This window comes from Scyliorhinus canicula, chromosome 18 (assembly GCF_902713615.1).
Source record: "Scyliorhinus canicula chromosome 18, sScyCan1.1, whole genome shotgun sequence".
Lineage (NCBI taxonomy): Eukaryota > Metazoa > Chordata > Chondrichthyes > Carcharhiniformes > Scyliorhinidae > Scyliorhinus > Scyliorhinus canicula.
The window spans coordinates 65,911,370-65,925,469 of NC_052163.1; the positions used below are offsets into that span (position 1 = coordinate 65,911,370).

General features: G+C 44.9%; 1 protein-coding gene across 1 annotated transcript in view; it reads right to left on the bottom strand.

Annotated features, from left to right (window-relative positions):
* Positions 1-14,100, bottom strand: part of evpla (envoplakin a) — a 134,639-nt gene that overhangs the window by 73,962 nt on the left and 46,577 nt on the right. Inside the window, exons 3-8 of the mRNA XM_038776662.1 lie at positions 12,892-13,046; positions 10,296-10,416; positions 7,137-7,268; positions 5,920-5,961; positions 3,222-3,383; positions 1,884-1,991 (exon numbers count right to left, since the gene is read on the bottom strand). Of these exons, the coding sequence (XP_038632590.1) occupies positions 1,884-1,991; positions 3,222-3,383; positions 5,920-5,961; positions 7,137-7,268; positions 10,296-10,416; positions 12,892-13,046 (720 nt within the window). The remainder of the gene's footprint in view (positions 1-1,883; positions 1,992-3,221; positions 3,384-5,919; positions 5,962-7,136; positions 7,269-10,295; positions 10,417-12,891; positions 13,047-14,100) is intronic.

Sequence of the window (14,100 nt, forward strand, 5' to 3'; positions counted from 1 at the left end):
TGGACTAGTTCAGGTTGATTGGTTTTGGAATGGTTCAGGTTGATTGCTTTGGACTAGATCAGGTTGATTGGTTTTGGAATGATTCAGGTTGATTGGTTTTGGAATGGTTCAGGTTGATTGGGTTGGACTAATTCAGGTTGATTGGTTTGGTCTAGTTCAGGTTGATTGGTTTGGTCTAGTTCAGGTTGATTGGTTTTGGAATAGTTCAGGTTGATTGGTCTGGACTAGATCAGGTTGATTGGTTTTGGAATGGTTCAGGTTGATTGGTTTGGACGAGTTCAGGTTGATTGGTTTCGGAATGGTTCAGGTTGATTGGTTTGGACTGGTTCAGGTTGATTGGTTTCGGAATGGTTCAGGTTGAATGGTTTGGGCTGGTTCAGGTTGATTAGTTTCGGAATGGTTCAGGTTGATTGGCTTGGACTGGTTCAGGTTGATTGGTTTGGACTAGTTCAGGTTGATTGGTTGGACTGGATCAGGTTGATTGGTTTTGGACTAGTTCAGGTTAATTGGTTTGGAATGGTTCAGGTTGATTGGTTTGGAATGATTCAGGTTGATTGGTTTCGACTAGTTCAGGATGATTGGTTTGGACTAGTTCAGGTTGATTGGTTTGGAGTAGTTCAGGTTGATTGGTTTGGACTAGTTCAGGATGATTGGTTTGGACTGGTTCAGGTTCATTGGTTTGGAATGGTTCAGGTTGATTGGTTTGGACTGGTTCAGGTTGATTGGTTTGGAATGATTTAGGTTGATTGGTTTGGACTAGTTCAGGTTGATTGGTTTGGACTAGTTCAGGTTGATTGGTTTCCGAATGGTTCAGGTTGATTGGTTTTGGAATGGTTCAGGTTGATTGGTTTGGACTGGTTCAGGTTGATTGGTTTGGAATGATTCAGGTTGATTGGTTTGGACTAGTTCAGGTTGATTGGTTTCAGAATGGTTCAGGTTGATTGGTTTCAGAATGGTTCAGGTTGATTGCTTTGGACTAGTTCAGGTTGATTGGTTTCAGAATGGTTCAGGTTGATTGTTTGGACTGGTTCAGGTTGATTGGTTTGGTCTTGTTCAGGTTGATTGGTTTGGACTAGTTCAGGTTGATTGGTTTGGACTGGTTCAGGTTGATTGGTTTGGACTGGTTCAGGTTGATTGGTTTGGACTAGTTCAGATTGATTGGTTTTGGAATGGTTCAGGTTGATTGGTTTGGACTAGTTCAAATTGATTGGTTTCGGAATGGTTCAGGTTGATTGGTTTGGACTGGTTCAGGTTGATTGGTTTTGGATTGGCTCAGGTTGATTGGTTTGGACTGGTTCAGGTTGATTGGTTTTGGGATGGTTCAGATTGATTGGTTTCGGAATAGTTCAGGTTGATTGGTTTGGACTGGATCAGGTTGATTGATTTTGGAGTAGTACAGGTTGATTGGTTTGGACTGGTTCAGGTTGATTGGTTTGGACTGGTTCAGGTTGATTGATTTTGGACTAGTTCAGGTTGATTGGTTTGAATAGTTCAGGTTGATTGGTTTACAGTGGTTCACATTGATTGGTTTGACCTGGCACGGTGGGTAATGGGAGCGGTTGCCCTTTCTCTCTGCCAATCAACCTGTGAGGTGGTGGTGCACGAGCCAGTGCTGGATTGTAAGATAATGCCAAGACTGTACATATCCCAATCTGTGTTCCCAACAAACCAGCTTCTGCCTCAAAATATCAACTCAGATTTGATTGGTTTGGACCGGCTCAGGTTAATTGATTTAGACTGGTTGAGTTTGAATAGTTTATCATGGTTGATTGCCTTGTTTGCTTCACCCTTCATTGTCATCAGTAACTGATTTGTACCTCCCTAATACTTGTTCAGTTTGGGATCTGCACGTCTGCAGAATGTGATCAGTCATTGATTTGTACCTCAATTGCTGAACTGCCTGGATGTTTCAGCTTTATCAATCTCTCCCCATCATCCTGGATTCTATTAACAGCTGCTTCCTCATCCAACAGCCCATTTTCTTTAAAGCTCTGGAGATAAATAGAACAAAGTATTACAAAATAAAACAGTGGCTATACTCAGCAGCATATGTGAAGGAAGACACTGTGATAACATAGGAGTAGACCATTCAGCCCATCGAACCTACCCCACCATTCAAAATGATCAATGCCATTTTCCCGCACTATCTCCATATCCCTTGTATTAGTATTCAGAAATCAACCAATTTCAGTCTTTTTAAAAATAAATTTAAAGTACCCAATTCTCTTTTTTCCAATGAAAGGGTAATATTAGCGTGGTCAATCCACCTACCCTGCATATCTTTGGGTTGTGGGGTGAGACCCATGCATACACATGGAGAACGTGCAAACTCCGCACGGACAGTGACCCGGGGCTGGGGTCGAACCCGGGTCCTCAGCGCCGTGAGGCAGCAGTGCTAACTACTGCACCACCATGCCGCCCCAGCCGATTTCAGTCTCGAACATGCTCAATGACTGAGCCTCCACAACCCTCTAGAGTAGAGAATTCCAAAGATTCACCACCCTCTGTGTGAAGGAATTTCTTCTGATCTCAATCCTAAATGACCAGTCCCTTATTCTGAGACTCTACCCACTGGTTCTAGACTCACCAGCGAAGTGAAACAGCCTATCTACATTTATCCCCCGTCACGTCCTGTGAGAATTTTATATGTTTCAATGACATCACTTCTCTGGTCGATCTCCGTTATGCTCCCCTGTGGCAAATATATCCTTCCTTAGATAAGAAGACCAAAACTGTAAAGGTTTGTCTAGGTACGGTCTCGCCAAGACTCTATACAATTGCAGCAATACATCTCTACTCCTGCACTCAAATCCCTTGTGATCAGAACAGAGGACCATTATGTCCTCGCAAGTCTTGCCCAACATGTTGAGGAAAGTGGGAGATTTAATCTGCAATAAGCACTGTCTGAACAAGAATGACACAGGAAATTCCAAGATAGCTTTAAATAAAGCAAACCCATCTGACTGTCTCAATCTTATTCTTCGATTTAAACAAGATATTTTAACAGTGAAAGGAAGAAAAAGTAATGTAACATATAAATAGAATGAATTTCAAGATGGTTGACTGTAAATCGAAGGCTAGAAATGGCAGCGATATTAATGTACACATTAATGTAACATTCTTATCTCTGTTTTGTTTCACCAACGCTAAGCCATTTAAAATAGGAGTGCTGAACAAAGGTTTCATGTTGATGTAATTCGTAGGCCTGAGTCCCCACTCACCTCGTATCGCCTGCGCGCTTCCTCTGGCTCCATCATCTTGTCGCTCCAGTCCTGCTGCACAATCTTTTCCTGTTGGTCATTCATGAATAGTAGTTGTTTGGTAGAAGTCTGCGTGTAGTCATAGAGAGTATCCAATTGGTGACCTCGCAGCTTGGAGGATTCCTGAGTAAAAACAAACACAATTCCTCTAGGCAGCTGCAAGACACAAACATCACCTTCCAAGCCCACAATCTTGCCACCTAGAACAGGCATTGTCAAACTCGGGGGCGCGACCCGTGGGTGGGTCGCGGGCGGGTGCCAGGAGGGTTGCGGAGCAATGCGTCGCGGCACTCCCGATCGCGCAATTCCGCGCGCAACAGCCGCAGCAGCCGACTTTTAATAATGTCGGCTGCAAGTGGCCTTCAAAATGGCCGCGAACATGTAAAACAAATGCGGCCGCACTGCGCATGCGTGCCGGTGATCGGGCACGCACGTGCAGAGCAGGCGCTTTTTTTTTTAAACAGTCACAGCTATTTTTAATTTAATTTTATTTTATTCATTTTATTATTTTTTTTACAAGTCCGGGGGGGTTTTATTTGATAAAATTTTACAGGAAAAAAATACAGAACTTTGGACAGATGGAGACTCCATACTTTCCGACACCGGAAGGCTTCACCTTCATCCAACAGGTTCCATTGGAGGAGCGCGTACGAGGGCCAAAGAGACCCAAAACCATTTCCTCTATTTTTGTCAGCAGCAAACAAGGCAAGTGAAAATGGTGGGTCGCGCAGGTCGGCCGGCGTAGGCCGTGAAGGTCGGCCGGCGTGGGTCGTGAAAGTCGGCCGGCGTGGGTCGTGAAGGTCAGCTGGATTGGGTCCCGAAGGTTGGCCGGTTGGTAAAAATGGGTCCCGGAAAAAACGTTTGAAAAACACTGACCTGGAAGGACAAGGCGAGCAGACACATGGGAACAGCACCAACCAAAAGTTCCCCTCCATGCCACTCACCACCCTGCCTTAGAGACATATGCACGTTCCTTCACTGTTGCTGGTTCAAAAAACTGGAGCTACCACTCTAACAGGCAGAGACTGCAGCGGATCAAGAGGCAGATCACCAGCACCTTCTTAGGAGCTATTAGTGTGCAGCAAAAAATGCACGCCTTGCTAGTGATACATCCTTAAAACAAATTTAAAAAGGAATACAGCGGCCCCAACATCCGACTGTGATGGAGAACCGAAGCATCGTAGTTTTCAACATTCAAACTTAACAAGTATATTTCAGGGGTTGGTGTGGGCAGGCTATTTGATTAGGAAATGAATTGAGCGGGATTGAGCAGCAGAGCCAGTAGCAGACAAACTGGTGGGGGAATGTAATGGGGAACAGCTATGGGTGCACAGAAGGGCAGGAAGCAAAGATACAAGAGTCCTGTCATTGCTGGGGGCACAGAGAACCCGAGCAGGAAAGCGCTTGTAGAGAGCCTGGCATCTGAAACAGACAAGACAAGCAGCCACACAGGCAGTCAGACTGACAGATACTCAGGCAGTCAGACCGACAGACACACAATCAGTCAAACCAACAGATACATAGGCAGTCAGATAGTCAGACACACAGGCAATCAGACAGACACACAGGCAATAAGACAGACAGATACCCAGTCAGTCAGACAGACAGATACACAATCAGATAGTCAGACACACAGAAGTCAGACAGACATATGGACAGTCATCACAGACAGACAGTCAGTCTGACAGGTGGTCAGACACACAGACACACAGGCAGTCAGACAGTCGGACAGACAAGAAGTCAGTCTGACAGACAGACACACAGGAAGACAGACATACAGACAGGCAGTCACATTGACAGTCAGACACAGGTAGTCAGACTGGCAGCAGTCAGACTGACAGACACACAAGCAGTCAGACTGACAGACAGACTGGCATGCAGACAGTCAGACATACTCACAGGCAGTCTGACACACATTCAGACGGACAGACTCATAGGCAGTCAGACTGATACACACAAGCAGTCAGGCAGACAGACACACACATTGACAGACTGACAAGCACACAGACACACTGACAGACACACAGGCAGACAGGCTGACAAACACACAGACACACTGACAGACACACAGGCAGACAGGCTGACAAACACACATGAGCACACAGAAATATAGTGGAAAGCAGGGAGCTCTGCAGCACCAGAAAACTGCAAAATGATGGACAGGAGAAAAATGGAAAGAGACGAGAAACTAAAGTTAGAAGAGAGGTGAAGATCCATCAGATCACTACAATGCAGAAGGAGGCCATTCGACCCATCAATTCTGTCCCAACCCTCTGAAAGAGCCCCCTACCTGGGCCCTCACCCCATGTTGCACATCTTTGGATGAGGAGAGAAACATAAATGGAAAAGAAAGATACAACTCAAAAAGGAGCGAGATTGTAGACCATTACCTCTTTTAAAATAAATTTTTAAAATAAAATTACCTAATTATTTTTATTCCAATTGAGGGGCAATTTAGCGTGGCCAATCCACTTACCCTGCACATTTATTCATAATAAAGTTTGGTTTCAAAAATACCAAATCCCTATTTCTTCATGCAATCACTCCTGGAGTGAATCATTCTTTCTACACAGTCTTACAAAATAAACTAAAATATTGAGGTTTCGGTCCAGTATCCCAGCCTGGGGTCTGGTCTGGGATTGTAATAACCATAACTTACCTCCAGGTTTTTGTACTGCTTCTGGACATTCTTGAGTTCCTGCTGCAAGACAAAGAAAAAGACATCAGTATTTTGCTGCTTCCACTCCCACTTGCTCTTCCAAATTGTGTTTCACCACTTTGAAGCTTTTCGAAAAGCTTGTTGTCGTTTAAATCTGTTTAACTGTCTTTCTGTGACAGAAGCCATTCCATGGCAATCCTTCCATTAACCTGTTGTTTTCCCTTCTCCTCAATTTGGTTTAGAATGATATTGGAAAATAAGGAAATGGTGGATGAATTGAATTGTATTTTGCATCAGTCTTCACTGTAGAGGACACAAGTAACATCCCAGAAACAGGTGCAAATCAGGAAATGGAAGGGAGCACGGAACTCAGGTTGGTATCTCATCAGAAAGATGGGACCTCAACAGTGCAGCATTCCCTCAGTAGTCCACAGAAATGTCAGCCTAGATTATGTGTTCAAGTTTCTTCCTAATCAGAGATGGGAGCACAAGATGACACCCATGGGTAAGGAATTCTTCAATCCTGTCAAACAAGCCATTAATAAGCATCTGGGAAGGAGTAGGCATTTACATGGTTGGGGGGGGGGGGGGGGTAGGATTGGGGGAACACACTGCTCTGTCCATCTGTAATTCATACACATTCGCACTCTCCTCAGCTGCGATTGGCTGGAATTGTTCACCATAATTACCAAGGGGGGACATTTTACCCAATAACGGCACCTGGCCTGTCAAGTAATATAGAACTGCTTCTCTCCTTTGAGATGTAGTGCCCACAAACATTTCTGAAACAGTGACAATCTCAAAACAAAATACATTGCAGTAAATATTGCGCTCCATGGGCCTTAAATTGAAACCCTACCATGCAGAAGGAAGCCATTTGACCCATCGAGTCTGAAGCGATCCACTAAAAGAGCACCCTAACTAGAACCACTCCCCCGCCCTATCCCCTTAACCCCATAACCCCAACATAGGCATCTTTGGACACTATGGGGCAATTTAGTATGGCCAATCCACCTAACCTGCATATCTTTGGACTCTGGGAGGAAGCTGAAGCTCCTAGAGGAAACCCACGCAGACATGGCTGAACGTGCAAACTCCACACTGACAGTCACCCAAGGTTGGAATAGAACCTGCGTCCCTGGCGCTGAGGCAACAGTGCTAACCATAGTTCCACCATTCTGTCCAATGCTGGCTGTGGTCATGCAACACTTCCTTACCGGGTTGGTGATGGTCTGACTGTTGATTTGTAGTCCATAGGCTTCAATTTCTTTACTCAATATGTGGTTACTTGCAACTTGTTTTTCTAATTGTGGCAGCTGTGGTCCGAATCCACCGTTATCAACTTCCCTCTGTCAACATACAAATGGAAAATATGAAAAGTAGCAAGAATGGGAGGGCTTTGCATAACTCAGATAGGATCACAACTTGCTGCATTAGGAAAGTTCTCATCATCTTGATTTCTGGTCCTTTCTGAATCGTGTTACCAACCCAACCCGGTGATAAAAAGTTTCACCCTTTTCACTCGATCGGAATCCTTCAAATTTAATATGAAATCTACTCAATTGAGAAGCTCTTGCTCAAACTTCTAAATTTACACATGTAAAAGTGGAACATGTGAACACAGAGCCTTCAAATGGCTCAAACCATCAGGGTAGGTTTGAAGTGTTTAATCCACTGATTTTACAGGTCTACGGTCATCTTATTACTTTGCATTGCTGCAAACACATGACTCCTAGAAACCAGACAATTCCTACTCTTTGTTATCAATACGAAGCAAAAAGAAACCCTTTCCACACATGCAAAGACAGACAGTGTATAAATTTCCACCAAACCAGAGGCCCCATGATCGGCGAAAGCAGAATATGAAATGCTTTATATATTTAAAATACGTATTTTTCAAATACTTTCTTCAGAACTCAAGAAAGTTCAGCGGGATTTTTCAGTCTCACCAGTGGCAGGCATCATCGCAGAGCAGGATGGGAAAACTTGAGAGAAAATTGGCCATTCTCCAAATTTTCCAGGCCTCTCATCTCTCCGCAGATGCTGTCAAATATGATGGGTATTTCCAGAATTTCTGTTTTCATTAAAGAGTTTTTAGGACAGGCGACTAAAAGCTTAGTAACAGTGGCAAACTTTCGGGATTGACTTAAACATGGAGATCGGGCTGGTTTAGCTCACTCAGCTAAATCGCTGGCTTTTAAAGCAGACCAAGCAGGCCAGCAGCACAGTTTGATTCCCGTACCAGCCTCCCCGGACAGGCGCCGGAATGTGGCGACTAGGGGCTTTTCACAGTAACTTCATTGAAGCCTACTCGTGACAATAAGCGATTTTCATTTCATTTTGAGAGAGGAAGGGGTATAGGAAGGAAATTCAAGAGCTTCGTGCCTTAGCGGAGAGCACAGCCAGTACTACAGCGATGGAACCTCAAGATGTGCAACAGGCTAGAATTGGGAAAACCACAACAATCTCTGAATGCTTTAGGGCAGGAATAGGTTACACGGATGGAGCGGGGTGAGGCAAAGGATGGATTTGAAACGGTGGGAATCCCAGAGGACTGGAGAATAGCTAATGTGGTTCCGCTGTGTAAGAAAGGTAGCAGGGATATTCCAGAAACTATAGGCCGGTGAGCCTCATGTCGGTAGTAGGTAAATTATTGAAGACAATTCTCAGGGACAGGATTTATACCCATTTGGAAACAAATGGACTCGTTAGCGATAGACAGCATAGTTTTGTGAAGGGGAGGTCGTGCCTCACTAACTTGATCAAGTTTTTTGAGGAAGTGACAAAGATGATAGATGAGGGGAGGGTGCGGATGTTGTTCAAGTGGACTTCAGTAAAACCTTTGACAAGGTGCCTCATGGCAGGCTGGTACAAAAGTTGAAGTACCTGGGATCAAAGGTGAGGTGATAAGATGGATACAGAACTGGCTCAGTCACAGAAGGCAAAGGGTAGCAGTAGAAGGGTGTTTTTCTGCCTGACAGGTTGAAAGTAGTGGTGTTTCACTACTCACTGGGGGGGGAGGGGGGGGTTAGCACACTGGGCTAAACTGCTGGCTTTTAAAGCAGACCAAGGCAGGTCAACAGCACGGTTCAATTCTCGTACCAGCCTCCCCAAGCAGGTGCCGGAATGTGGTGACTAGGCGCTTTTCACAGTAACTTCATTGAAGCCTACTCGTGACAATAAGCGATTTTCATTCATTTCATTTCATTTCACAGGGATCTGTGCTTGGGCCTCTGCTGTTTGTAGTATACGTAAACGATTTAGAGGAAAATGTAGCTGGTCTGATTAATAAGCTCATGGATGACACCAAGGTTGGTGGAGTGGCAGATAGTGTTGAGGATTGTCAGAGGATACAGCAGGACATAGATAGATTGGAGACTTGGGCAGAGAAATGCCAAATGGAGTTTAATCCAGACAAATGTGAGGTGATGCATTTTGGTAGATCTGACATAGAGGGGAAATATACCGTAAATGGCAAAACTCTTAGGAATATAGAAAGTCAGAGAGATCTGGGCGTGCAGGTCCACAGATCTTTGAAAGTGTCAACATAAGTGGTCAAGGTAGTCAAGAAACCATACGGAATGCTTACCTTCATTGGACAGGGCATCAAGTATAAAAACTGGGAAGTCATGTTGCAGTTGTATAGGACCTTGGTAAGGCCGCACTTGGAATATTATGCACAGTTCTAGTCACCACACTACCAGAAGGATATGGAGGCTTTGAAGAGGGTGCAGAGGAGATTTATTAGGATGTTGCCTGGTCTGGAGGGGTTAACTATGCGGAGAGGATGAATAGACTCGGACTGTTTTCATTAGAATGACAGAGTTTGAGGGGTGACCTGATAGAGGTCTACAAGATTATGAGGGACAAGGATAGTGAATGGGCAGGCGCTCTTCCCCAGGGTGGAGGGGTCAGCCATCAGGGGGGCATAGATTTAAGGTCGTGGGGCAAAATTGTGTGAGGGTTTTTTATGCAGAGGGCGGTGGGTGCCTGGAACGCGTTGCCAGGGGAAGTTGTGGAAGCAGATCCATTAACCGAGATCAAAAGGCATCTTGACAAACACATGGATAGGATGGGTATAGAGGGATACGGCACAAGGAAGTGCTGAGGGTTTTGGCAAAGGTTGGTATCATGACCGGTACAGGCTTGGAGGGCCGAAGGGCCTGCTCCTGTTCTGCATTGTACCTTGTTCTTTGAGAATTCCGACTGGAAGCTACTGTACGTCAGCAAGCACAGAGGTAATGGGTGATTTGGAGTTGGTGCATTTTAGGAGACAAGTTTTAGATGTTCTCATGTACATGGAAATAGTACAAGCTGTTTCCTGCTGTGTACCCTGGCCTCTTGGTTAGGGTGTTAGCAGAGACTGGGTACTGTACCTGCTTCTGTCTCAGGATGTCTGGCCAGTCCACAGAATCCATTTTGGGGATTTCAAGCTTCTCATAGATGTCTCGATAGGATGAGCACTGTTGCACCCAACGTTCATGCATTCTCTTGACACTAAATAGAAACAAACATTAAACATGTGTAAGGGCCTTTCCTGTTGATTCTCTTATTTCCTATTTCTGCTTTTTGTCCGTTTGATTCATGGATATTTAAGTCGAGTAGAGGAAGTGAGCAACTCAAAAGTTGTAAAATTGCACACTGTGCTCTTGGAGATTCAGCTTTTGAATAGCAGAACTCAGGCTTTCTGACATCCAAGCGATCGGAGGCATTTGGTTCGATGGGTTGGCTGGTGGCCACTGAATTGGCCAAAGGCCATATTCTGCCTGGCGATAGGCACTGATTGGATCCTACCCATGTAGGATGATTTTCAGAGAACCACGGAAGGCACAGTCGGGTCCTGGATGCAGAGAGCAAAATCTGTGCCTGTCTCTCTCTCTCACTTTCTCCAGAAATGCTGCCTAGCTGCTGGTTCCTGAACCTGTAGAGATGTTTTTGAGACCTTAATGAAACCTCCAACTGATGGCGAAGACGGAAGAAAAGTGTACTTCCCCCTCTGTGTTTGTCTGTCTTGTGTGTGTGTGTAGACGGTGGGGTGAGTTAAAGAGCAGGGATAGGGTCTAGATAATAGTTAACCAGTTGTATTTTCTGTCTATTTACTCATTGTTATTATTATTAATAAAAATTAATTGTGTTTAAATTTACAAACTGGTGATTGTAGTTATTATATTTTTATAAATTTAGAGTACCCAATTATTTTCTTTAAGGGGCAATTTAGCCTGACCAATCTACCTGTAATGCACATCTTTGGATTGTGGGAGTGAGACCCACGCAGACACGGGGAGAATGTGCAAACTCCACATGGACAGTGACCTGGGTCCGGGATCGAACCCGGGTCCTCAGCGTCGTGAGGCAGCAGTGCTAACCACTCTGCCGCCGTGCCGCCCTAGATTGCCAAATTTCAAACGATCAAAACAATTTAAACCAGAGGACGAAAGGTTGGCAAGGCAGTGGTGTAGTGTAGGGGAGGCAGTGGCGTAGCGATATTGCGGGGTAGCAATCCAGAATCCCCTGCCACTATGAGGCAGCTGTGCGAACTACTGTGCTGCCCTAATGGAGGCGATGAAGGAGAAAGCTATTGACATTCCACCTGGAGGGTTATTGGATGTGTTCGTAGGAGTGGTTATTCAGATTGAGTTTATGATTCACTGAAAGGGAAATTGAATAAATATTTTAAAGACAGACTGTACGAGGCTACATAGAAAGTGGAGGGAAATAGGTTTAGACTAGATTCCAGCAGATGGTCTTAGTGCATTAACTTATATGATCCTAAACCATTCAAAATCCTCAATTTGAGTGCTGCCCACAACAAAAACTCACATTTTGATGGGGTCTTTAACATAGTGAAGCATTCTTTACAGGAGTGTCAGCAAACAAAATGTGGTAACTCACTCTCACATTAGCCTGTATGGGATCCATTGAAATAGAACATAGAACATAGAACATAGAACAGTACAGCACAGAACAGGCCCTTCGGCCTTCGATGTTGTGCCGAGCAATGATCACCCTACTCAAACCCACGTATCCACCCTATACCCGTAACCCAACAATCCCCCCATTAACCTTACACTACGGGCAATTTAGCATGGCCAATCCACCTAACCCGCACATCTTTGGACTGTGGGAGGAAACCGGAGCACCCGGAGGAAACCCACGCACACACGGGGAGGACGTGCAGACTCCACACAGACAGTGACCCAGCCGGGAATCGAACCTGGGACCCTGGAGCCTTGAAGCATTTATGCTAACCACCATGCTACCGTGCTGCCCCAAATCTGAATTAGATTCTAGACTCTCGCCCACTCCCAGATGCCCAGGATTCTCCGACACTTTGGGACAGTCCGGGATTTGAACCAGCACTACACGGGCACAAAACCCGATGGCTTCAAGCCACGCTGGGCCGGCATTGCTTTCTTCCCATGTCCCACATTCTTTCCACCTTCCAAACTCACTGAGGACAGTCTCAAACCGACTGTTTAATTATTTCTTTGAGCGTTGCTCCACTGTGGACAACCCAGCCAATGTTGGTGTGAGCAAGGACATCATTGTGACTGTGGCGGGCACAAGTTTGGAAAAGGATATAAATCTGAATGGATTCTATTCATTCTCAAGATGTGGCCGCTGTTGGCAGGACCACATTTATCGCCTGCCCTGAAAAGGTGGGTGGTGCGTCTCACCTGTCCACAGGTTTAAAGGCCAGTTCAGATACGAGTCAACCAGATTGGTTTTGGATGGGAGTCACATATAGGCCCAGACTGGGTAAAGGCGACACGTTTCCATCTCAGAAAGATATTTATCAACAAGTTGGGTTTATCAGACAATCACTTCACTTGCTTCACTTTCATTGACATCAGTTATTTACGTCCAGAATTAAAATTCTCTAATTGTCCTGGTGGGATTTGAACCAACATCCTCCAGATTATTAATCAAGGCCTCCACAACACCACAGTCTCCCCTTAACTATCAACTCACTCAGCTTCAATCTCAGTTGCCTGTGGGTGTTTCAGCTTCTTTGCCTTGTCTGCATCTAGGAAAAGGTCCTTAAGGAGTCCTTCCGACCGGGCCAAATTCTCATTGTTCACTGCCTCGTATTTGAATGGTCGTTTGTTCTGGTAGTTTACTCTATCCTGAAAATATCAATCAAGAAAAAAGGATCAGTTTTATAATTGTTTTTAAAAACCATATTTGCATGCATTTTCTGTCAAGAAATCTTCCTTTGTTAAGTTTTTGTCTCATTTTGTATCAATTCTATCGCATTAGAAATGTCTCCCCATCTAATCAGAGCCAGATAATCTCCTGCAATGGTTTATCTTCCCGTTCCCATATCATAACCTCTGGAGTCGCCCAAGAATCTCCTCCGATTTCTACATGCTGCCCTTTGGCAACATCATCTGCAGGCACAGTACTAGTTTTCACATGTACATTGACCACACTCAGCGACACCTCACCACCACCTAAATTATCAGACTGCTTACCCACCATCCAGAAATGGAGAAGCAGAAATTTCCTCCAATTATATACCAGGTCCCTGCTCCAAACTCCATTCCCTGCCCAATCTATTCCTCGTTCTGGCTGCAGAATGAGGTTGGACCACTGTCCACACTTGGTGGCATGTCTGTTTGACCCTGTGATGAGCTGTCAACCACTAACTCCACCATCATGAAGACCACTTGTTTCCACCTCCTCAACATAGTCCCCCTTCACAGCCACCTCAACTTATTTGCTGCTGAAACCTTCATCCATGCCTTCATCCATGCCTTCATTAAGAGCTGACTATTCCAACACTCCACTGACCAGCCTTCTATGTTTTACGCTCCATTAACTTATGATCATCGAAACTCTGCTGCTTGTCTTCCAACTCGTACCACATCCCATTCACTTCTCACCCCTGTCTGCCCTCTCAGGGGATGGGAAAGATTACTTTCCAACAGCAGGGGAGTGTCCTGGCCAATGAATAACCCTTGTAAAATTTGGTAATTTATTTTATTGTTGACTGTGATCTGCAAATTGGCTGGTGTGTTTCCTGACTTTACAACAGTAAATATATTTCAAAACACTTCTTTCACATGAAGATCAAAGTAGAGAGCATGAAGTGCCCAAGCTGGCATGAATCCATTTCTTTCATCTAACCATTCTCTTTCCTTAACCTCAAGTTCCTTCCCACTCTTGTCAACTTTCCAG